This window comes from Branchiostoma lanceolatum, chromosome 17 (assembly GCF_035083965.1).
Source record: "Branchiostoma lanceolatum isolate klBraLanc5 chromosome 17, klBraLanc5.hap2, whole genome shotgun sequence".
NCBI classification, from domain to species: Eukaryota; Metazoa; Chordata; class Leptocardii; order Amphioxiformes; family Branchiostomatidae; genus Branchiostoma; species Branchiostoma lanceolatum.
Window position 1 is genome coordinate 13,665,451 of NC_089738.1, and position 22,159 is coordinate 13,687,609.

At 42.4% G+C, this 22,159-nt stretch overlaps 1 protein-coding gene across 2 annotated transcripts in view; it reads left to right on the plus strand.

Moving 5' to 3' along the window:
- Positions 1 to 22,159, plus strand: part of LOC136423217 (dynein axonemal heavy chain 2-like) — a 54,688-nt gene that overhangs the window by 17,853 nt on the left and 14,676 nt on the right. For both annotated transcript variants that reach the window (XM_066411296.1, XM_066411297.1), the window contains 34 exons: positions 296 to 476; positions 942 to 1,080; positions 2,084 to 2,244; positions 2,881 to 3,036; positions 3,219 to 3,344; positions 3,793 to 3,903; positions 4,117 to 4,305; positions 4,675 to 4,778; positions 5,432 to 5,621; positions 6,330 to 6,510; positions 6,946 to 7,073; positions 7,543 to 7,695; positions 8,305 to 8,430; positions 9,001 to 9,225; positions 10,061 to 10,178; positions 10,898 to 11,034; positions 11,523 to 11,663; positions 12,373 to 12,531; positions 12,813 to 13,057; positions 13,311 to 13,509; positions 13,881 to 14,105; positions 14,499 to 14,603; positions 15,079 to 15,267; positions 15,609 to 15,825; positions 16,373 to 16,522; positions 16,959 to 17,126; positions 17,467 to 17,627; positions 18,077 to 18,216; positions 18,679 to 18,811; positions 19,292 to 19,431; positions 19,813 to 20,023; positions 20,456 to 20,572; positions 21,193 to 21,334; positions 21,882 to 22,051. In XM_066411296.1, the coding sequence (XP_066267393.1) occupies positions 296 to 476; positions 942 to 1,080; positions 2,084 to 2,244; positions 2,881 to 3,036; positions 3,219 to 3,344; positions 3,793 to 3,903; positions 4,117 to 4,305; positions 4,675 to 4,778; positions 5,432 to 5,621; positions 6,330 to 6,510; positions 6,946 to 7,073; positions 7,543 to 7,695; positions 8,305 to 8,430; positions 9,001 to 9,225; positions 10,061 to 10,178; positions 10,898 to 11,034; positions 11,523 to 11,663; positions 12,373 to 12,531; positions 12,813 to 13,057; positions 13,311 to 13,509; positions 13,881 to 14,105; positions 14,499 to 14,603; positions 15,079 to 15,267; positions 15,609 to 15,825; positions 16,373 to 16,522; positions 16,959 to 17,126; positions 17,467 to 17,627; positions 18,077 to 18,216; positions 18,679 to 18,811; positions 19,292 to 19,431; positions 19,813 to 20,023; positions 20,456 to 20,572; positions 21,193 to 21,334; positions 21,882 to 22,051 (5,437 nt within the window). The remainder of the gene's footprint in view (positions 1 to 295; positions 477 to 941; positions 1,081 to 2,083; positions 2,245 to 2,880; positions 3,037 to 3,218; positions 3,345 to 3,792; positions 3,904 to 4,116; positions 4,306 to 4,674; positions 4,779 to 5,431; positions 5,622 to 6,329; positions 6,511 to 6,945; positions 7,074 to 7,542; positions 7,696 to 8,304; positions 8,431 to 9,000; positions 9,226 to 10,060; positions 10,179 to 10,897; positions 11,035 to 11,522; positions 11,664 to 12,372; positions 12,532 to 12,812; positions 13,058 to 13,310; positions 13,510 to 13,880; positions 14,106 to 14,498; positions 14,604 to 15,078; positions 15,268 to 15,608; positions 15,826 to 16,372; positions 16,523 to 16,958; positions 17,127 to 17,466; positions 17,628 to 18,076; positions 18,217 to 18,678; positions 18,812 to 19,291; positions 19,432 to 19,812; positions 20,024 to 20,455; positions 20,573 to 21,192; positions 21,335 to 21,881; positions 22,052 to 22,159) is intronic.

Here is a 22,159-nt window from a genome sequence, read left to right on the forward strand (position 1 = left end):
AGAGATACATATTATCCAGAAATGATTTGGCAAATATCTCCTGTACCAAACTTAAGCTTTTTGTATGACATTGTTATGTTTGCCTCTTTTCTTAGTTTTTCATGTCAACTACCATATTGCCTTGGTAACAGATTTAATTTTAAGTTTGGTAACAGTTTAATTCTCAATATGGACCCAACTTTTCATGGAATGAGCAATTCATTGCTTTTATGACGTCATGTTCTGCTAAGTGAATTGTTAATACTAGATGAAATTTCTATCATAAAGCAAAGAGTTGAATGTGTATTTTCCCCAGGGGTACAGACGAGGTGTTCCAGGTGCTGGAGGATAACCAGGTGACCCTGTCCACCATGAAGGCATCCCGCTACATCAAACCCTTCGAGGCGCAGGTGGACAAGTGGGAGAGGACCCTGTCACACATCCTGGAGGTCATCGAGATGATCCTCACTGTACAGAGACAGTGGATGTATCTAGAGGTATGTGAATTATTCGTGTTTCTGAGTATTATTCCTTTGTGTAAGAGAGTAGAGACCCTGACGCAGGCCACTCAACCCAACTTTGAGGAGACCTTATCAAGTAACATGTAAGCAAGTTAGAGATTAACAATCTTGTTATCATACCATTTGATGTGTACAGAGACAGCGGATGTATCTAGAGGGGTGTCAATATTCTTTGGTATGTTGATGAAGGTTAGACATCGAGGTAATGTAAACATACGCCAAATGACAGTTAATCAACTCGAGGGTTAAAACTTTGAAACAGATGTTTCAGACAGCATCTGCTCTCTTTCGTCAGTGACTAAATGGAAGAACTGGAGAACCAGGTTTTAAACCAAAACTCTGAGTTGATATATAAATTAGTGTTAAGATTTGGTGTCCATGAATGATTATCATCATGTTAAAGATATCATCATGCTAACTTTGCACGTATGTCTTCTTCAGAACATCTTCCTGGGTGAGGACATCAGGAAGCAGCTCCCACGGGAGTCGGCAGAGTTCGATGACGTCAACGCCAACTGGAAGGTCATCATGACCCGTCTGAACAAGGATCCCAACGCACAGAGGGGAACACATCATGAGGGTAAGCCATTTATAGGATCAATAATGCTTTGAGTATACATTTGTAGCAGAAATGTCCTTGGTGTTGAACACCATGCATGAATACAGAACATATCTGTCCTTGGTGCTGAATTCAAACCACATACTAGTATTCAAAGCAGATCTTTCCTTTTTGCTGAAAACCACCCATACATTCCTGTCTTTGGTGCTGAACAGTATTCATACAGACAAAACAGACTTTTCTTTGGTACTGAACACTATCTATACATACAGAACTGATCTGTCCTAGGTGCTGAACACTATCCACACATTCTTAACAGACCTGTCCTTGGTGCTGAACACTATCCACACATTCCTAACAGACCTGTCCTTGGTGCTGAACACTATCCACATATTCCTAACAGACCTGTCCTTGGTGTTGAACACTATCCACACATTCCTAACAGACCTGTCCTTGGTGCTGAACACTATCCACACTATCCACACATTCCTAACAGACCTGTCCTTGGTGTTGAACACTATCCACACATTCTTAACAGACCTGTCCTTGGTGTTGAACACTATCCACACATTCCTAACAGACCTGTCCTTGGTGTTGAACACTATCCACACTATCCACACATTCCTAACAGACCTGTCCTTGGTGTTGGACACTATCCACACATTCTTAACAGACCTGTCCTTGGTGCTGGACACTATCCACACATTCTTAACAGACCTGTCCTTGGTGCTGAACACTATCCACACATTCCTAACAGACCTGTCCTTGGTGTTGAACACTATCCACACATTCAAAACCGACCTGTCCTTGGTGCTGAACACTATCAACACATTCAAAACAGACCTGTCTTTGGTGCTGGACACTGTCCACACACTTAAAACAGAGCTGTCCTTGGCGCTGAACACTATCTAAACACACAGAACAGACCTGTTCTTGTTACTGTACTTTTGCAGCACTATTGATGAATCTGCACTTTAAGGAATGGACTTCGTTTCTTACAATTTTGTGTGATTGTTGATGCCAGGAATCCTGGAGAAGTTGAACGACATGAACACCAAGCTTGAGGAGATCCAGAAGTCCCTCGACATGTACCTGGAGACCAAGCGGCAGATCTTCCCCAGGTTCTACTTCATCTCCAACGACGACCTACTGGAGATCCTGGGACAGTCTCGCAACCCTGAGGCTGTAAGTACATGTCGTGGATCTGTCCTTCCATTCCTGGACGGAAATTTTCTGTTTGGGACAGAAGATAATTCACCCTGTCTGGCCCAAAATTGTGAACTTCATGACATGAAATTGACAAAAATGTATTGACATAAGCTTAAGATAGCAGATTTGACAATGAGTAAAAAAATTCAAGCTGGAGACAGGCCTGATTAAGACTCTTGAAAAAACATTTCATCCCATAAAATTCAATAATCATAGGTAATCAGCCATTTAGTATTAGTTCCTGCTTAAGTCTGTGTTGGAGTTATGTTGGTCTTACTACATTAATCCTTCTCAATTAGAAGGTAGTTCATTACACTATAATTTGATATGCTCTCAGAACCTTTGTTTTGAATCAAAGACCCAAGTCCTTATAGCCAGCTTGAACCAAAAGCTGTGTTTAGTTAATATAATCCAATACTTTCATTGCTGTCAAAAATGTGTCATGGCAATCAATGTTTAATTGTATGAGGTACCAATGTATGAGGTACCAATTCATACTTCTGAATACATCAGCAAATGTCTCTAAGCTGGCTTGTGGCAATTTTGCTATCTAGGTACAAGACTGAAACTGATTTTAGTTTGACCCTCCTTTCAAACCTCCCTCTCCTCCAGGTCCAGCCTCACCTGAAGAAGTGCTTCGACAACATCAAGTCTCTGAAGACCCACAAGATCGGGGTGGGCAACAAGACCGAGGCGCAGGGCATGTCTTCCACAGATGGGGAGTATGTGGAGTTTGGACACCCTGTGCTACTGGAGGGGCCTGTGGAGGTAGGGCTCATTGGTATACATGTATCAGCACATTACAAGCAAAACTACTCTTCTCTTAACATTACAGAACCCACACGTTGCAGGAAAATTAGGAGTTTTCATCTTTGAAATCGCTGTTTCAGAAAAGAAAGTCGAGTATATATGATGATGTAATGTGAACCTTTCTTTACTGTCTTATTCAGGCATGGCTGTGTGATGTGGAGAGGACCATGAGATGGACCCTGAAGGATCTCCTTAAGCAGTGCAGGACGGCTCTCAAGAAACAAGTCAGCAAGAGGGACAAGTGGGTCAAGGACTGGGCTGGACAGGTACTGGACATCACATTATATACTGTGTACATGTCTATACACTGACCACTTCAGGGACAGATGGCAACTGTGGACAGGATTGTTGTTGCTTGGGTTAGTGTGGAAAATAGACCGTAAAGGACCACATTGGCCAGGTGGTCCTTACGCAGAGGTGTACAGATTTGACAGTAGTACCTGTGTCCATTTAATGTGCATGGTACAATGACATGGAACACAGCATCTTTGCATTCATCTGATGAGCTTTCACAATGATGTGATGATAATGTTCAGCACAATTGATATCCTTGTGCTAAAAAGTAAATTGTGTAAATTAAACATTTTGACCTACAATTTGTATGTTTTCTGTTTCTTTTCCAATAGACCATTGGTATTGCTTTAGAAATATTCTTCACCTTATGTTGTTGTTGGATGTGAGACTTTCTATAACACGGCCACATTTTTCCCCCAGATGTTGATCACGTCCAGTCAGATGCAGTGGACAGCTGACGTCACCAAGGCCCTGGCTCAAACCAAGGAACGTGGCGACAAGAAGGCCCTGAAGAGTCTGAAAAAGAAACAGGTTGGTATAGAAATAGAGCACAATAATTCTTGTTAAGCACTAGGAAGTCTGAGATATTGAAGGAGTTATACATTGAAATACTTTCAAACAGACTTTGACATTAATGAATATTAGTATACATTCATAAACTTTTATCAATATTCATAAACATTCAAACTTCATAGCCAATCCGTCGAATCTTACCTCTGGACTGTTCTTTCATGTCTCCTATAGATCTCCATGCTGAACAAGTTCTCTGAGGCTATCCGCGGCAACCTAACTAAGATCCAACGTCTGAAGATCGTTGCCCTGGTAACCATTGAGGTCCACGCCCGTGATGTGATAGAGAAGCTGATCAAGTCAAGTGTCAGCGATGTCACTGCGTTTGAGTGGCTCATGCAGCTCCGAGTCTACTGGGACAAGGTACTGTATCAGCCATATTGTTGACCTTCAAGGTTAAAACTTGACCTTCAATGATGTACCACAATTACTTTCTGTCTTTTGTAAGATCTTTACATGGGAATGTATTTGCCATTTTGTTCAACTTGAGAGTTGAAACTTGACCTTCAGTGCATGGCCAAAGATATAGGAAATGGCCCAGGGTGTTCCATTATCACTCTCTATCTTTTGTAAGCTTTTTTACAAGCGTATTTGTCTTTTAAAGTAAATAAAAACCTTGACCATAACAGTGGCTCTGATATTGATAACAGTTCATTCAGCGACCATGCAATGATATTGATGATGCTTTGTTCATGAGGTTTGATTCCTAATGTAATCTGGAAATGTTTCCAGGACATCGATGACTGTGTAGTGCGGCAGACCAACACCCAGTTCCAATATGGGTACGAGTACCTCGGGAACTCTGGCAGACTAGTCATCACGCCACTTACAGACAGGTAGGGAAGTAGTTTGTCTCTGTCCACCTCCCAACAGCCAAAATTGATTTACCGGATTTCAGGCAAAATTGGTACCTACAGTGCTTGTTAATATCCAGTATCAATGACAAGGAAATTCTCGAAGCTTTGTGTTTTTAGCCTTCTTAGGCACTTTCCTGTGCTTGATTTCTTTTGGCTTTTCAGGGCTCAAAATATCACCAGCATAAATGCAAGTTGATGCCCAGTAAAATTGAAGCTGTACGGGTATTTGTGATGTCTATCTGCACTGAACCTGAACCAAAACTAAAGTTAAGTTCCATAACACTTAAGGCATAGACAAAAATCAGTTCAGGTAAAACTTGTCTAGTGCAGTTAATTCTTAATGTTAGCCGCACCAGTAGAGTGCAGGAAAAAGTATTCTAAGCCCTTCAGTTGGGTTTTATGCGAGGGTCACATTTCTAAGCCGGGGCCCGACCGAGCTGTTTGAGAAAACGAAGAATAAAAGCTGCATATCAAGAATATACATAACGTATGGTAAGGAATAAATTTTTAAAAGTTTTGTGTCTTTTGTTGTCTTCTATATCATAGTTTTCATTCCCACAAGCTGCCCAGCCGAGACCCGGGTTGGAAATGTGACCCTAGCATTAGACAAATTCCATATTTGTTTTCCCCAGATGCTACATGACCCTGACCACAGCCCTCCACCTCCACCGGGGAGGCAGTCCGAAGGGTCCAGCCGGGACAGGCAAGACGGAGACTGTGAAGGACCTGGGCAAGGCCCTGGGAGACTATGTCATCGTGGTGAACTGTTCAGAAGGTCTGGACTACAAGTCTATGGGCAGGATGTTCTCAGGACTGGCACAGGTGGGTAGTAGTTAATAGATACAGGACCTCCTTACCTTAGACCTTAGATCCTCCCGCAACTTTGTTGCATAGGTCAACTTGGCTTCGGATACTTCTCCTTCAAGGGATGCGGTCTTGTGCCGCTGCTGCCATTTCCTCCAGTGAATTTAATCCCAGTTTCTTCCCCTTGTTTTGCATTGTTTGCCTGAGAGTGACCTTAGGCCCTGACCGAGTGCCTTTCGGTCTCCAGGTCATGTTGATTCTAGTCGTTCTGTGCTCGGGTAATCTCCACGCATGCCCAGCAAAAGTTAATCTTGTTTTCAGTTCTTCATATATGATATGGGGCAAAATACTGGGTGCATGTGCACTTTTGTGCACCCCAAATTGAAGCTGTGCACCTACTAGTATTTTTGAGTGTTGGATAGATATTTGTATAGGGTAGACTACAAAACTATGCTTATTCTATACTTGACTGAAGTTTGTGTTCTCTGAATGTATTCTATGCATTGAACATAAAGATCTAATCTGTTACGTATGACTAGAAGTTGTCGGTGAGCTTTCAGACAGCATCCAGATATCCGCCATCTTTCTTCAGCTCTGAATTGGTAGTCACTTGACCTGGGAGTCAAAGGTCACACAGGTCAGGTGACAAGAGGGTGAAGACGGCCTTGGTCGCAGTTTAAGAATGGGGAGCAGAACCTGACTTAATCTGTACATTTTCTTATACAGACTGGTGCCTGGGGCTGTTTCGATGAGTTTAACCGCATCAACATCGAGGTGTTGTCGGTGGTGGCCCAGCAGATTCTTTCGATCCTGTCTGCGCTGGCCGCCGGATCACAGAGGTTTGTGTTTGAGGGGCGGGAGATCAACCTGATCTGGTCCTGCGGGATCTTCATCACCATGAACCCTGGTGAGTAACAGTATGTTTGTTTGTTTGTTTGTCAACCAGGGGAATGTCTGGAAGGAATGAGACATTTTACACTCCTATTAGATTAAGAATTTAATTGAATTATCAGAGTTTGGACCATAAGCTGGTTTATGTCATACCTAGGCCATGATGATATTTGATTCAAGTGTTCCAAACCCATCCATATTCTGCAAATTTCCAAAGGCTTTTACTTGTATCCCACAGGCTTCCATGAAATAATTCAATTATGCTTCATGTGCTCAAAAATTTGAATACATGTACCAGATTCTACAGCAGTTTTTTGGTTTTAGGACACATAGACGTGGGCTGTTGTAACTCCTTGCTAAGCTTGTTTGTGAATAAAGAACTTGCTTATACAGTCAGTTAGAATTACCGACCTGATGACATTATTCACGGAAATGTAACATCTGTCCTCAGGCTATGCCGGCCGTACTGAGCTGCCAGACAACCTGAAGTCCATGTTCCGCCCCATCTCCATGGTGGTTCCTGACTCCGGCTACATTGCTGAGATCACCCTGTTTGGGGAGGGCTTCAGCAACACCAGGGTAAGTCTGGACAAGAATATAGGCTTTGACATCGTAGTATTATTTGAATCCTGTAGCAACCATGTTGGCGGAATTACAGCAGCAGCATGTTTGCATGGTTAAGAGTACACTGTAATCCAACATGGTACAAATGACATCAAATAAAAAGCCTAAGGGTATAGATGCACTTTGCTTTCAGGATAGACACTACCAGAACAATGTAGCTTATATGTTTTGATACAGAAAGAATAATACAAACTTTTGCTTTAATCTTAAGTAGTTCATTGCTAATCTACTCAAAGATGTGTGACTATGGCTTGTGTCTGAATATCTTTTTTCTCATCTTGTATGTTTTTCAAGTAGCGTTATTTCTTTTTTCCTTGTAAAAGCCTTAAGTCACTTTACATATTTGAAAAAAATTGCCAGCTTACTATTGAGATTTAGGTCAATCAAATATAATGTTGACAACATGTACCCCTCTACCAACTAGGTCCTTGCTAAGAAGGTGCAGACTCTGTACTCGCTGGCTGTGCAGCAGTTGTCCAAACAGGACCATTACGACTTCGGACTGCGTGCGCTGGTGTCCGTACTGAGGTACGCCGGCAGGAAGAAGCGGTCAAACCCCAACATGCCTGATGAGGAGGTAAGGGTTCCTGATTGGTTTAGACATATACATGTATGGCTGCAAATATGATACTAATGATCTATGTGAGGCCTAGGGAAAAATGCTGTGTATCTGGTTACCCAACTGCCCCTAGCAAAATCCTGCTACAATTTTTTTGATAAATTGTATGTATGAAGAGACCATGTCTGTGTGAGGATGGTGTTCATGAACAGGTGTGTTACCTATGTGTGGGTGGTGTTCAGCACCAGGGACGGGTGTATTTAGTTGTGTATGGGTGGTGTTCAGCACCAAGGACGGGTGTGTTTAGATGTGTGTGGATGTTGTTCAGCACCAAGGACAGGTATTTCTACCTGTGTGTGGATGATGTTCAGCACCAAGGACAGGTGTGTTTACCTGTGTGTGTGGATGGTGTTCAGCACCAAGGACAGGTGTGTTTATCTGTGTGTGGATGATACTCAGTACAAGCGACAAGTACGTTAACCAGTGTGTGAATGGTGTTCAGCACCAAGGACAGGAATCTTTATCTATGTTATATTTTGTTCCACTGTCTGTGGATCATGAATGTGCGATATGAACTTCCGTGTCTACTTCGAAACTTGACACCTCTGTGTTGAAAATCAAATGCAGGTTCTCATCATCTCCATGAGGGACATGAACTTGGCCAAGCTGACCTCTGTTGACCTTCCCCTCTTCAACTCCATTGTGTCTGACCTGTTCCCCGGAGTCGACCCACCAGCTATCGACTATGGCAAGGTAGGTCCACCACAGCTACATAACAGCCATTTAGTTTACACAAATAATGCTTGATTGATGGTCAATGTTGCATCAAAGTCACGTCTGTTGCAAAGGATTTCTTGACAAATCAACCTATTGGCAAACTGTTGTATAGGATTATATCCATATTCGTGTGAGTGTCTTCTTTGCACTACATAACTGATTCATAACAGACAAGAGCTAGTTAGCACATTATTTTAGGTATACCCTTTAGATGTAAAAATACACTGCTTCCATCAGAGTTGTTGTTGTCATAGTTGTTATTGCTTCCAATCCTCTTCGTGTCTTTTTTATTACATAGACATGTTTGCTACATACATTTCCCACAAATATGACTTTTCCCCTTGTAACAGGAGGGTAGTAGAAAACACAGTGTTGTATCCCTTTTATGTTGTACCCACCCGAGACAACACACAATTCCAATGTTGGAATCTTCTAATTTTCAACAGTGGTGAATGGAACGTACACAGCGCAACAACTTTTTTTTGTCAGACCTTACTACCAACAGCTTGCGATGTGGACTGAATGCAACTTCACTTTTTTTTTCAGTTCAAACAAGCCATCGATGCAGAGCTGAAGGCTGCCGGCCTACAGAACATCTTCTTCACCACCCAGAAGATCATCCAGCTGTTTGAGACCAAGAACTCGCGTCACTCCACCATGATCGTGGGCAAGACGGGGAGCGGGAAGACGGTGTCGTGGCGCATGCTGCAGGCAACCATGGGGAGGATGAAGAAACAGGGAGACGTTACGTTCTCCTGCGAAAATGTCAAGGTTAGTACTGCTGACCCATGTACCCTAACCCTAACCCCCCTTATAACACTGATACACTAACCCATACCTTTAGTCGCTACAGACCCCCCATGTACCCTAACCCCCCTTATAACACTGATACACTAACCCATACCTTTAGTCGCTACAGACCCCCCATGTACCCTAACCCCCCTTATAACACTGATACACTAGCCCATACCTCTAGTCGCTACAGACCCCCCATGTACCCTAACCCTAACCCCCCCTTATAACACTGATACACTAACCCATACCTTTAGTCGCTACAGACCCCCCATGTACCCTAACCCTAACCACCCCTTATAACACTGATACACTAACCCATACCTTTAGTCGCTACAGACCCCCCATGTACCCTAACCCTAACCCCCCCTTATAACACTGATACACTAACCCATACCTTTAGTCGCTACAGACCCCCCATGTACCCTAACCCTAACCACCCCTTATAACACTGATACACTAGCCGATACCTCTAGTCGCTAAGATACCCCCCATCCCCATTTACCCTAACCCTAACCACCCCTTATAACACTCATATCCTAGCCGATACCTCTAGTCGCTACAGAACCCCACATCCCCACCCAAACACCCCAACTCATCTCTTTCTTACAACAACACTACCAGGAATGGAGGAAAGAGTAAAATTTGAAATTGTATGTTACTTAATAATAATACATTTTGATTTTCTATTTATTTTGTTGCTTCAATACTTGCAAATTTTAAAACTTTGACCTTGTCACTTTTCTTGTGTATTATGTTACACAATAACAAAACTTTGTATCTGAAGATTTCATGTTGTTACCGTTTCCTGTAGGACTATCCCATCAACCCCAAGGCCCTGACCCTGGGTGAGCTGTACGGAGAGTTTGACCTCAACACCAATGAGTGGACGGACGGAGTTCTGTCCAGTGTCATGAGATTGACTTGTGCAGGTAGGTCCACTTGTCTATGAAAAAAACACTTCAATGATCCAATGAGGGGAGAGATGGCATGAGCCTGTACTGACCCCAAGAATTTCTTAGGATTCTGACACTTTCTGATGGCCCACACATGTCTGTCAACTAGTTAGGCAAAAGCAGTATATCTTCCAACGGTACCAGGCTGCAGTATTATCATTGGTTACTAGTCGGTGCTTCAGTACCACTTGACGTATAGATAGTAATGTTCTCTTCTGCAAACTATGTTACCTACTTGCAATTTTTCCCCATGCGAACCTGTCCGTATATGCAAGCAAATACTTATTTCTAGCTCATTATGTACCTTTCCTTGGTGCTGAACCCTTGGATGTAATGCCTTTCTCCAGTTTTCCATATTCACATACAATGCAATACAAACTGTAAATGCATTTAAGTTCGCTTGGTTTTTATTTTGTGCTAAGGCAGAAATGGAGTGTTCGCTGTGGTTTAAAGTTCGCGGCAGCGCTATGGTCATATACTGCTACAGTATTTGACAAAATGTTTGCTGTGGTTTTAAGTTCGCGGTGAAACGTTCCCCGCAAAAACCGCGAACATGAAACCACCGCAAACATTTCTTCATTTACAGTATGCTACAGCATTTTCTCTGATGCTGTATTTCCAGACTCCATTAATTCTGCAACAGTTACTGTGTATCCTACTGAACTCATTTTGTAACGTTTGTTTCCTACTTCTAGATGAGAAGCCTGACCAAAAGTGGATCCTATTTGACGGGCCAGTGGACACCCTGTGGATCGAGAGTATGAACTCTGTCATGGACGACAACAAGATCCTGACCCTTATCAACGGAGAGAGGATTGGCATGCCCGATCAGGTAGAGTGGCTACATTTTTGTATTGCTCTATACATTCAAATGTTATTCCTGTATGAAGCAGTATTTAGATAGGATACAGTTTCAGCCAAATACGCACTCTCACAACTTATCCTGACGGATATTATTGGTCAAACCAGCACAGAGATGTAATCAATTTTGTGGGAAGCCTTTCAATGCAACTATGCCAGAGCAGAAAGGGCACCAATGTAACCAATGAGGGAATGAATTATAATTGTATATGAATGAATGAATGAATATTTCTGCTGTACCAGTGTGATGATTTGTGAAACAATAGTTACAACTTATCTGTCACTGATGCTGTTTTGCTAAATACATATATAACTGTTACCCCCTGCACATGTAGGTGTCCCTGTTGTTTGAGGTGGAGGACCTTTATTGTAATGATATGTAAAAGAATAGATACAACTTATCTGTCACTGATGCTGGTTTGCTAAATACATCTATAACTATTACCCCTGCACATGTAGGTGTCCCTGTTGTTTGAGGTGGAGGACCTTGCCGTGGCCTCACCTGCGACTGTCAGCAGGTGTGGCATGGTGTACAACGACTACAACGATCTCAGATGGAAGCCCTACGTCGACTCATGGCTGGAGAAGCGCACACAAAAGGTAAGGGACAAACCAAGATGGATTACCTCGATGAAGGTAATCCAAATTTTGCATATCGACTCATAGTTTGTCATTAAAACCTGCTAATTGACAAATCTTGGTCAGTGTCACTAACGAAAAGTAGCGGATGCAACTTGAAATGTCTGACCATTTCCAAAATCATATCCAGTTGCTTGAGTATCTGCTATTTGGCGTAAGATGAATTACATCAGCATCGTCAGCTGTATTCTACATCATTCTGCAGTTTCTGTAACCTGCTACAGTTTCACTCAGTATTTCTTCATTTCCTTGTGTCTATTGCATCTATAAAGCTTCTTAGCTCTTAAGATCTTGTAGTTTTCTTGCTGTTGTAAGAGTACCTCGTCCTCAATGCTTGAGGTCTGTCTTCAGAATGCTAGGTAGGTTTGTGTGGTGCCCTCCTTTGTGGGCCTTGTATTTGTTGGAGCATATCGTCATAGGGGGAATTTTCACAGCAATGACACAAACAAAAAAGGCATCACTCCAGAAGAGCTTTGTCACCAGTATGCAGAAAGAAAATGTCAAAATATACGTTCCTAAAAAGTTTTATCATCATAGATAACTAAAGATAACATACTTCTCCATTATGTATAAAACATTTCTTCTAGAAGCTTTTATGTTTGTGGTAATATGTGAGATGATAAAGATATAGTGCAGAGTGTTAAACTAATCCCGCAATGTTGTACTTCAGCAATCTGTGGAGCATCTGCAGCGACTGTTTGACAAGTATGTGAACCAGGTGCTGGAGTTCCGCAGGACACAGTGTAAGGAGCTGGTCACCTCGTCTGAGCTCAACGTCGTGGCGTCTCTCTGCAGGCTGCTGGATTCACTAGCTACAGAGGAGAATGGGGTAAGAATTTTGATGAGATATTTCATCCGTGTATAGATTTATTGTGACAATGACAATGATCTTTTCATTGTATTTGTACATTACTGCCCACATGGGCTAAATGCAGTATGGCAGTTTCACTATTACATGTCCATAAAACATATACGTAGAGAATCATAACTTGTAGCATTCCTGAACAGTCGGAGAAACAAAACAACTAATTAGCTATGCTACATTACATCTATTGTTTAAAAAAAAACAGTCAAACATGTAAGGCTATGCTATCATTTAATCTATTTTAGGTGAACCCTCATGACCCTGACAACTACGGTCGGATGATCGAGCTGTGGTTCATGTTCTGCCTCATCTGGTCCATCGGCGCCACCGTGGACGAGGATGGCAGGAAGAAGATGGACAACTACATCCGGGAGCTGGAGGGGTCCTTTCCAAATAAGGACACCATCTATGAGTACTATGTGGACCCCAAGAACAAGGTGTACAGCCACTTTGAGGACAAGCTGCCACGAGACTGGAGATACAACCCCGCGTATGTATAGAATGTTAAATATCAATATATAGACTATCGGCCCACCAAAACAATCTGGAAAGAAGGTTGTCATGCCCCTGACAGTCTTTTCTTCTTTTTTTCTTCTTGGTGGGTTGCTTGGTGAGTTGGCCGGTTGCTTGATAAGAGAAGCTGGGATTGAAGGATTGAAGCTTAGTAAGAACTATATTTGACTTTGACTATACAGTTAGTGTTTATGTGTAAGATTTCTATAATGACATCTATTTCCTCCCAGTACGCCGTTCTACAAGATCATGGTGCCGACTGTGGACACGGTACGGTACAACTTCCTGGCCTCGGTTCTGTTGGGGAAGGGGAACCCTGTCCTGCTGACTGGACCAGTCGGTACGGGGAAGACTTCCGTGGCACAAAACGCGCTGCTTCAACTGGACGCCAAGAAGTACAACATCCTCACTGTCAACCTGTCTGCTCAGGTCAGGCCTTAGAAATGATTTCATACTAGACTTTTAAAACAGACATTGTGAATTCAAAACAGATTGTACTCAGTCTTTTAACTATTGTAGATGATAAAACTTGAAAAATGAATGACCTGCAGGTTTCCAACCATGTGGATATGTGACTAGCAGTGGATCATTAACTGCTTAGTGCTTACTGTAAATCTTGAAATGTTTACAGTGTTTTTATTTTTTGCAGTTTTCACCATAACCTCTTTGTGCAGAAATCCTGCCTCTGCAAACATGCATTTTGTGTGATGATCTTTCCTCAACACAAGTCCTATCCATTTAAAAGTCCTAAACAGGACCAGCGGTTATTAAAGAAGGTTCTGTATTAATTTTTTTTCCAGACTGCCTCCAGCAACGTCCAGGACATCATCGAGAGCAGAGTAGAGAAGAGAACCAAGGGCGTGTACGTCCCCATCGGAGGGAAGAAGCTCATCACCTTCATGGATGACTTCAATATGCCTGCCAAGGATCTGTTCGGCTCCCAGCCTCCTCTGGAGCTCATCCGACAGTGGATCGACTACGGCTTCTGGTACGACAGGGAAAAACAGACCGTCAAATATGTGAAGGTAATTTTTCTTTTACCTCAGTGTTTGGAGGTTTTGTTTTTGGTGTGTCCGTCTAATAGTGCTGTATTTGCTTTTTTGTATCTGTTTTTTAATTTGTTTGCTTGCTTGCGTGTCTGCAGTTCTTTGAATTCACTAGAGTGGCTGGTTTTCACATGCTAGGCACATCAGGAAGTAAGGTCAAAGGTCCCAAAATATATAATTCCTGTCTTCAATTTCCTTGTATATGCATGTCTGTTGCCTTATGCTGTATATAGCGTCTGTCTTCTCCATCACGACTGTTCATTGAGTTCATCTGAGCCAAACTGGTCTGAGATCACTTTTACTTTCTACTGTCTATTGGACATGTTTTGTTTTTTTTCTATCATAAAAGTTTTTACTTTCTACCATCCACAGGACATGTTGCTGATGGCGTCCATGGGTCCCCCTGGAGGCGGCCGGACCAACATCTCCCCACGACTACAGAGCAGGTTCAACATGATCAACATGACCTTCCCAAGCGTACGTTTCTCCTTGTTATAAAGTCTCTGAATATCTGATTATTGTTTTAGAATCCAAACTTAATGATACTACCAAATACTATTTGTCATTCTTGCCAAGCTGCAAGACTTATTATTACCTTTTTTGGCCGTAATCAGAAAATTTACCTCATCAATGAATCATCTCGTCTGTGAGTGTTAAACATCCAGGTGACGTTGTAGAATTGATTTGCAACATGTTTTCCTCATTTCTGTTGCAAGAGAAAATTGTGCTTGTACAATACAATCAGTATGATTAAATGAGGTTGGAAATGCTAGTGTCCTGATCTATTTTAGTTTTGTTACACTGTATTTGTTGGATCACTTTGGTAAAAATCTAGCAAAAAGGAAAAAAAGGAGCATCCTTACCGACAGACCCTACTTTTCTCAGGACTGAAATCAGAAACAGTAATTTTCCGAGGCCTAACCACAGTTTTGCTCCAATTGTGTTTATACAGGAATCCCAACAGAAGCGAATCTTCGGCACGATGATCAACCAGAAGCTGCAGGACTTTGAAGAAGACGTGAAGCCCATCGGTGATGTCATCACCCAGGCCACCCTGGAGGTGTACGAGTCTGTGGTGGAGAAATTCCTCCCCACTCCCGCCAAGATCCACTATCTCTTCAACCTGCGAGACATCTCCAAGGTATTACAGGGCTATTGCTGGAGGAGCTCCAAAATGACTGTGAAAGCAAATCTAACTATTAAAGATATTTGATTAGCTGTGTTGGTGGAATGACGAAGAGGTATAAAATAGCCAAAAAACAACTGAAGCATGGTGGTAGTTCTAGTAGTCTAGGTGATTGGTGCAAAATATAGCTAGAATTGCTCAAATTATGGTAAAAGCATGGTCCATTTTCAAGAGCAGAGGTACATAAGATAGCATTATGCCAAATATATAGATAGTGTCTGGGTTGTCACATGTACATGCAGCATAGAGGTGTGTTGAATGCATAATTTAAAGCCTACTTTCCAAATATTTCCTAGGTGTTCCAAGGGCTGCTGCGAGCCCACCGGGACTTCCACGACACCAAGCAGGCCATGACGAGGCTCTGGATCCACGAGTGTTTCCGCGTCTTCTCGGACCGTCTGATCGACACCGACGACATGCAGACCTATGTTGACCTGCTGAGCGAGAAGCTGGGCTCCCTCTTCGACGTCACCTACCACTCCATCTGCCCCAACAAACAGCCACCCATATTTGGTAAGGTTCTTTGATGGCCTTCGTCATATTATGTAAAATGAGTCACTAAGGCCATCAAAGAATCTTACCAAACATGTATGGTCAAAACAGGCATCCATAAGGTTTTTTTGAGAACTCTTGTCTGTCAGTTTCTATATATGGTCAAAATTTGAGTAGCCATATTTGGTACCTTTTGGTGACACTATTAATAGTGGAAAGCCAGATGGCCATATATAGAAACTTCCAAATTTTGAGCCAACTTTCTTTTTAATAGCTTGAAACTTTGTCATTTTTTTTAGAAAGTTCAATCGAAGGGGAGGGTTCATGAAAGATGATGGAGAACAATATGCAATCATTGAACAAACTAGTAATGATGATCATTTATTTGCATATCAATTCATAGTTTGTGGTTGAAACCTGGCTGATCTCCATATTTTACTGATGAAAGGTAGAGGATGCTGCCTGAAATGGTTGACCGTTTCCAAAATCATATCCAGTTGCTTGTTAATGAGTAACTGCTATTTGGCACAAGTACATGTAGTAATGATCTTTCGCACTATTTCTTTAGGTGATTTCCTGAATGACAAAGGTGTGTATGAGGACATGACGGACATCAAAGCCCTGAAGAAGTACATGGAAGATCAGCTGGAGGATTACAACAACACCCCGGGCTGGATAGCCATGGATCTGGTGCTCTTTAGGGACGCCATGGAACATGGTAAACATTTGTTACCTCTGTGGAAATGGAGGTATTGTGATCAGTTAGTGTGTTTGTTTGATAGTCTATCTTGGTGTGTGTCTGCAGTTCTGTACTGCAGAGTGGCAGCCTACCAAAATGTAAGGCAGAAATGGTATAATAGGATACTTGGAGAATTGGAAGTCAATGGTCTGGCAAGTTGGTCCAACTTGTTATAGAAAGGCAGGATGACTCATTGCTACACCCACACAGGTTGTCAGGGGCACCCATTTAGAGCTTGTTTAAAGTTTTTAAAAGAAATGCTTTAATTTCTTTTCATTTCTAGTTTCAACTATTGCAACATCTTTGAGAAGATTTGTAAAATTATCTTGCAAGAAGTTCTTGCGTGGCAATTTCAACCGCAAACTTGAAACCACCACAAACACCTCTTACTGTATGTGTATGCTTTGTCCTGCAGTGTCTCGTATTGTACGCGTGATCCGACAGCCTCGAGGTAACATGTTCCTGGTGGGTATCGGGGGCAGCGGGAGACAGAGTCTGTCGCGCCTGGCGTCCTACATCTGCGAGTACCAGGTCTTCCAGATCGAGGTGACGCGCCACTACAGGAAGGCAGAGTTCAGAGATGGTGAGATTGGTTGTCACTTTGTTGTTGTTGTTGTTTTGTCTGCATGAAGGAAGGGTCTGAAATAGAGGTTTGTACCAATACAGAGAATTCAGATCCGGTCCAGAAATTTGACCCCGTCTGTCAAAACAATTTGAACTTTGTGACATGAAACTGAGGAAACTTTATTTTTTGTCAGCTTAGAATGACAGATTTTAAGAACAAAATCATGCGCTACATGTAGCTCCCAAACAATGAGTGGGGTGGAAAAAAATCTTAAACCTAAAGCTAGAGACAGCCCTGCTACAATTATTAAGTTTTTCTTTGCACTTTGTTGACAAGATCTTGTGTCCTGCCTCCCCAGACCTGAAGCGGCTGTACTGGATGGCAGGAGTGGAGAACAAGCCGACCGTCTTCCTGTTTGTCGACACGCAGGTTGTGGAGGAGTCCTTCTTGGAGGACATTAACAACATCCTGTCCAGCGGAGAGGTCCCCAACCTGTACAAACCTGACGAGTTTGAAGAGGTTTGTGTTCTTTTACATTCAATTTGTCTTTTTGGTCACACTTTTCTCAGAATTGGATACCATTACATGTCACAAAAGGCTCTGCAAGTAGCTTTATTGGAAATCTAGGGACTTACTCCATTGTTTTGGATGATGACAGCCATTCGATGGAAATAAGCTTCATAAGAGTAGTTTTTGTCATTAGGAACTCTTATCATGGTGCTAATGGAATGTGTTTTTCTTTGGTTAAGATCCTGTTTGGCAAATTTGGTCATGGCATAGTGACACAGCTAGATCTATCTAGTGTGATTTTATTGTGAAAAGCCTTTGCTCTGGCCTACCACATATTGACTGTGTAAATCTTTACTCTTGCCATTGAAAATATAGATGTTATGACATCAAGATACTGTAAATACTTCTGAATTGTTTTGCAGAATTGAGAAAGTACATTTTATTAATCACTCGTCTAGGTTCGAACCAACTTAACAGAGGCAGCAAAGAAGGACGGCATCCAGGACACCCCAGAACAGATGTTTGCCTACCTGGTGGAGAGGGTCCGCAACAACCTGCACGTGGTGCTGTGTATGAGTCCTGTGGGAGAACCTTTCAGGTTAGTACAGGCAGGGAAGGAGGGAGGTAGGGAGGTAGGATGGAATATAATGGAATAGAATATAGAATAGAATATAGAATAGAATAGAATAGAATAGAATAGGGTTTAATGAAATGAGGGTCTGCATAGAGGGGACTGTACAGTGACCAAAACTGGATTTGTATGACCCTTGATTGTGTGTTTGGAATATGCTGCAAAACGTATGAACGATTTAATATGCAACAAAACATTTTTAAAAATAGTTCTTTATAAAATGCGTCAAGTAATCTGTCAAACTTCTGGTTGCTCACTGGTGGCTGTGAGGTTGTAGCCTCTAGTGAAAAGGTGGTGTACATTATGTAAGTCATTGAAAAATGTGTTATTGCTCTGGCTCTAAATTCTTATCCTGCATAAAATTTGCCAAAAGATGAATTTCGAATTCAATCTGTTAGACCAATTAACTAATGCTCACTTTCCATGTAGGAATCGAATCCGACAGTACCCAGCTTTTGTCAGCACCACAACCATCGATTGGTTCCTGGAGTGGCCCCATGATGCTCTGCTGGAGGTAGCAGAGAAATATCTGGAATCTATGGACCTGGGAACCAATGAGGATGTAAGTTCTGCTCTACCCAGATTCCAAAAGGATGCTAAAAGCCTTAGTTCATGAACTGAGATTTTCTGATGTTCTGTCAATCAAGTGATAGGAAAAGTGCAGAAGACAAGAATACATGTTTTGCTGCCATGAACTGAATGTACTTGTAGGTAGGTAGGTAAGTCCTATAGCCTTTTTGAGGTCCTAGGGGTAGTGGATTGTTAGCCACTGTGTCTTGGACAAGGTATTGGAAGACAGAGCCCATCCCACTCCTTCCATTGCCTTTCACCGAAGTTAGGGACCCATTTTTACACCTGAGTGTGAGGAAAGCTTTTGTTAGGGCCTTTTCCCATGGACACAACGTCGAGCCAGAAATGCCAGAAATCGAACTCGCGACCTTTCAATTCTGTGTCCGCTTGCCTAGTCACTCGGCCATTCAATGTTTGTAGGATAACATTTTTCAGCAGCATTGTGAATTTTATCTTTGTTCCCCTCTTGCAGATTAAGCCTGCAGTGGCACAGGTGTTTGTGGTGATGCACCGCTCTGTGGTAGACTTCTCCGCACGAATGTTACTGGAGATGAAGAGGCACAACTACGTGACGCCCACCAACTACCTGGAACTGGTGTCTGGATACAAGGAGTAAGCTGCAGATAAGCCCCACCACCCCACAGTTTATCATATTGTGCACTTAAATAGTTCCTGACCAACTGAATATGACAAGGCCACACTTACGTCATTTCAGTCATTTGTACACATCAAAATCTATCATCAAAAGCAAGAAATAAACTGATGCAGACTGATGATCGATTGAAAGTAAAGTTAACACGTGTGTACCTTTTATGCCTACTAAAAATTCCCATCATAACAACTACTGGTAGCTGTCTATAGATGACAGTGCAGCGCATAAAAGTCATATGTCTCATTTGAATGCTTAAACAAATTACTTAGGCATGAATAATTTCTGACCGTACAAAATGTATTTATATAACATAAAACTAACTTAACCGCACTCCTTCCCAGACTGCTGTACGAGAAACGCAAGGAGATCGGAGACGAGATCAACAAGCTGCGCAACGGTCTGATGAAGATCGACGACACCCGCGCGAAGGTCGAGGTCATGTCGGTGGAGTTGGAGGAGGCTCGTACCAAAGTGGCGCAGTTCCAGAAGGAGTGCGACGAGTACCTGGTCACCATCGTGCAGCAGAAGAGAGAGGCTGACGAGCAACAGAAGGTTTGTCACCGCCAACTGACTCATTTCCACATACTATAAGAGAGTGGAACTCGCTGCTAGGGCACATTGTGCAAGCCTCGACATTACACGTCTGGGCTTCAAGGCCAGACTTACGGCCGCCCTGCTGTAATCCGTCGTTGCTTGATGAGCAGGTGGTAGACAAAAGCTTAATTTACATATCAAGTAGTAATATGATCTGCTAATTTAGATATCAATTAGTAATCTAATCTGCTGACGTCCTGGTAATGACCTGGATGTGAACAAAGACAGCGATCGCTCGTATAGTCTTCCTTCAAATGACTGTTGCAACCATGTTTTCAGCACCATGGACAAAGCCTTTATATAGCATTTCCCTTAGAGAGTTTTCTTTGTGTATTTACATGGGTTATTTGAGTCTTCTTATTTTCAACTCTGTTGTTCTTTTGTGTTTAGTCTGTGGCAGCTGCCAGTGTGAAGATCGGTGAGGATGAGAAGAGGTGCCAGGGGATGGCTGACGCTGCCCAGAAGGACCTGGATGAAGCCATGCCTGCCCTGGAGGCCGCCGTCAAGGTGAGCTCAAGAACGTAATGTACATATGCAGGACTGGCCAGTGCATTGTTTGTATGTAGTTGACCAATACAAGGATGGAAAGCTATGACAAGATCTTGTATCAAGGGTTGTTGACTTAGAATCTAAAGGTTCTGGGATAGAATCAGTTGCAGGCTCAGATGTTGCGTCCTTGGGAAGATACTTTACACCTATTTCCTCACTCAATTGAGGTGTAAATTTGTACCTAGTTAGGTACGTCCTCTGTGATGGGAGAAGCCAGAGTTCAAGGATCACTATCCCAGAATGTAATGTACATATACAGGACTCTGGGCAATCAGCCTAGCCAGTGCATTGTTTGTATTTAGTCGACCGATGCAACATGTTTGCAGGAGGATCTGAGGTCTAAAGTAAGGTAAGTGACAAAGTCAACTGTCAACAATCACTGGACAGTTGTACATGTTTAACCTTGACAAGCTTGGTACCTCAGTTCCAATGTGTTATCAGGCATGTACAAGAGTTGTTGTCCTGTAAAACTGATAACTGACTCCCTTCTCTATTTGTATCTAGGCTTATCAATCAATTCTGGACTTACCAGATGTCTTACCGACTTATGTGAACATTGTTTGCTTTCCTCCTGCTAGGCCTTGGAGTCCTTGAACAAGAAGGACATGACAGAAATCAAGTCATACGCCAAGCCTCCGGCACTGGTGGAAACTGTCATGCAAGCTGTGATGATCCTGCGGGGCAATGAGCCCACCTGGGCAGAGGCCAAACGACAGCTGGGTATGCAGTAACACTACACAAAATTTGATCTTAAAGCACACGTTATGCATAAGTAAAGCATACGTAAAGCATTTTCGTATTAAAAAACATGCATGCTTTAAGGTGTGCTTAAAGATTCGATTTCGTGCAGTGTAAATTAATTCAGTTTTGCGGGGACTTAATTTTGCGGTAGATAGAGGGGGAAAGGAGTTTTTCATAGTGCTCTATAAGTTCAATGTTGAAGCAAATTTTGTAGTACAGTAGTGATGCATTGGAAAACAGTTGTTGTTCATACTGTCATGAATTGGCAGACTGGTGTAGATATCACAGCAATGGTTATAAGAACAAAACCACCGCATTATGTTTCAAGATTTACAGTAGTGTGTTCCCAAGGGCTCTCAAGTGTACCTGTTGAAAGAAAAAGAATTTCAAATATACCCTTTATTTCAACTGCATAGGATTTACATGCTGAAAACTTATAATGTTGTGAAAAAGCAACGTCTGAATAGATGATTGAAGAAAAGAAACAAGGGAAAATTAGATACACTATGCTGTTATTCAATTATAGGTGACCAGAACTTCATCAAGCAGCTGGTCAACTTTGACCGTGACAACATCTCGGACAGGACGTTGAAGAAGATTGGTCAGTACTGCGCCCAGCCCGACTTCGATCCTGAGATCATCGGGCGTGTGTCTTCAGCCGCCAAGTCCCTGTGCATGTGGTGTCGAGCTATGGACGTGAGTCAAGTGCCATTCAAATTACCATTCAAAATTACCTGCAGTACATGAAAGTTTACCTGCACAACTCTTTCTTACTCCTTAAGGCCATCAAAAACATTGTCTTAA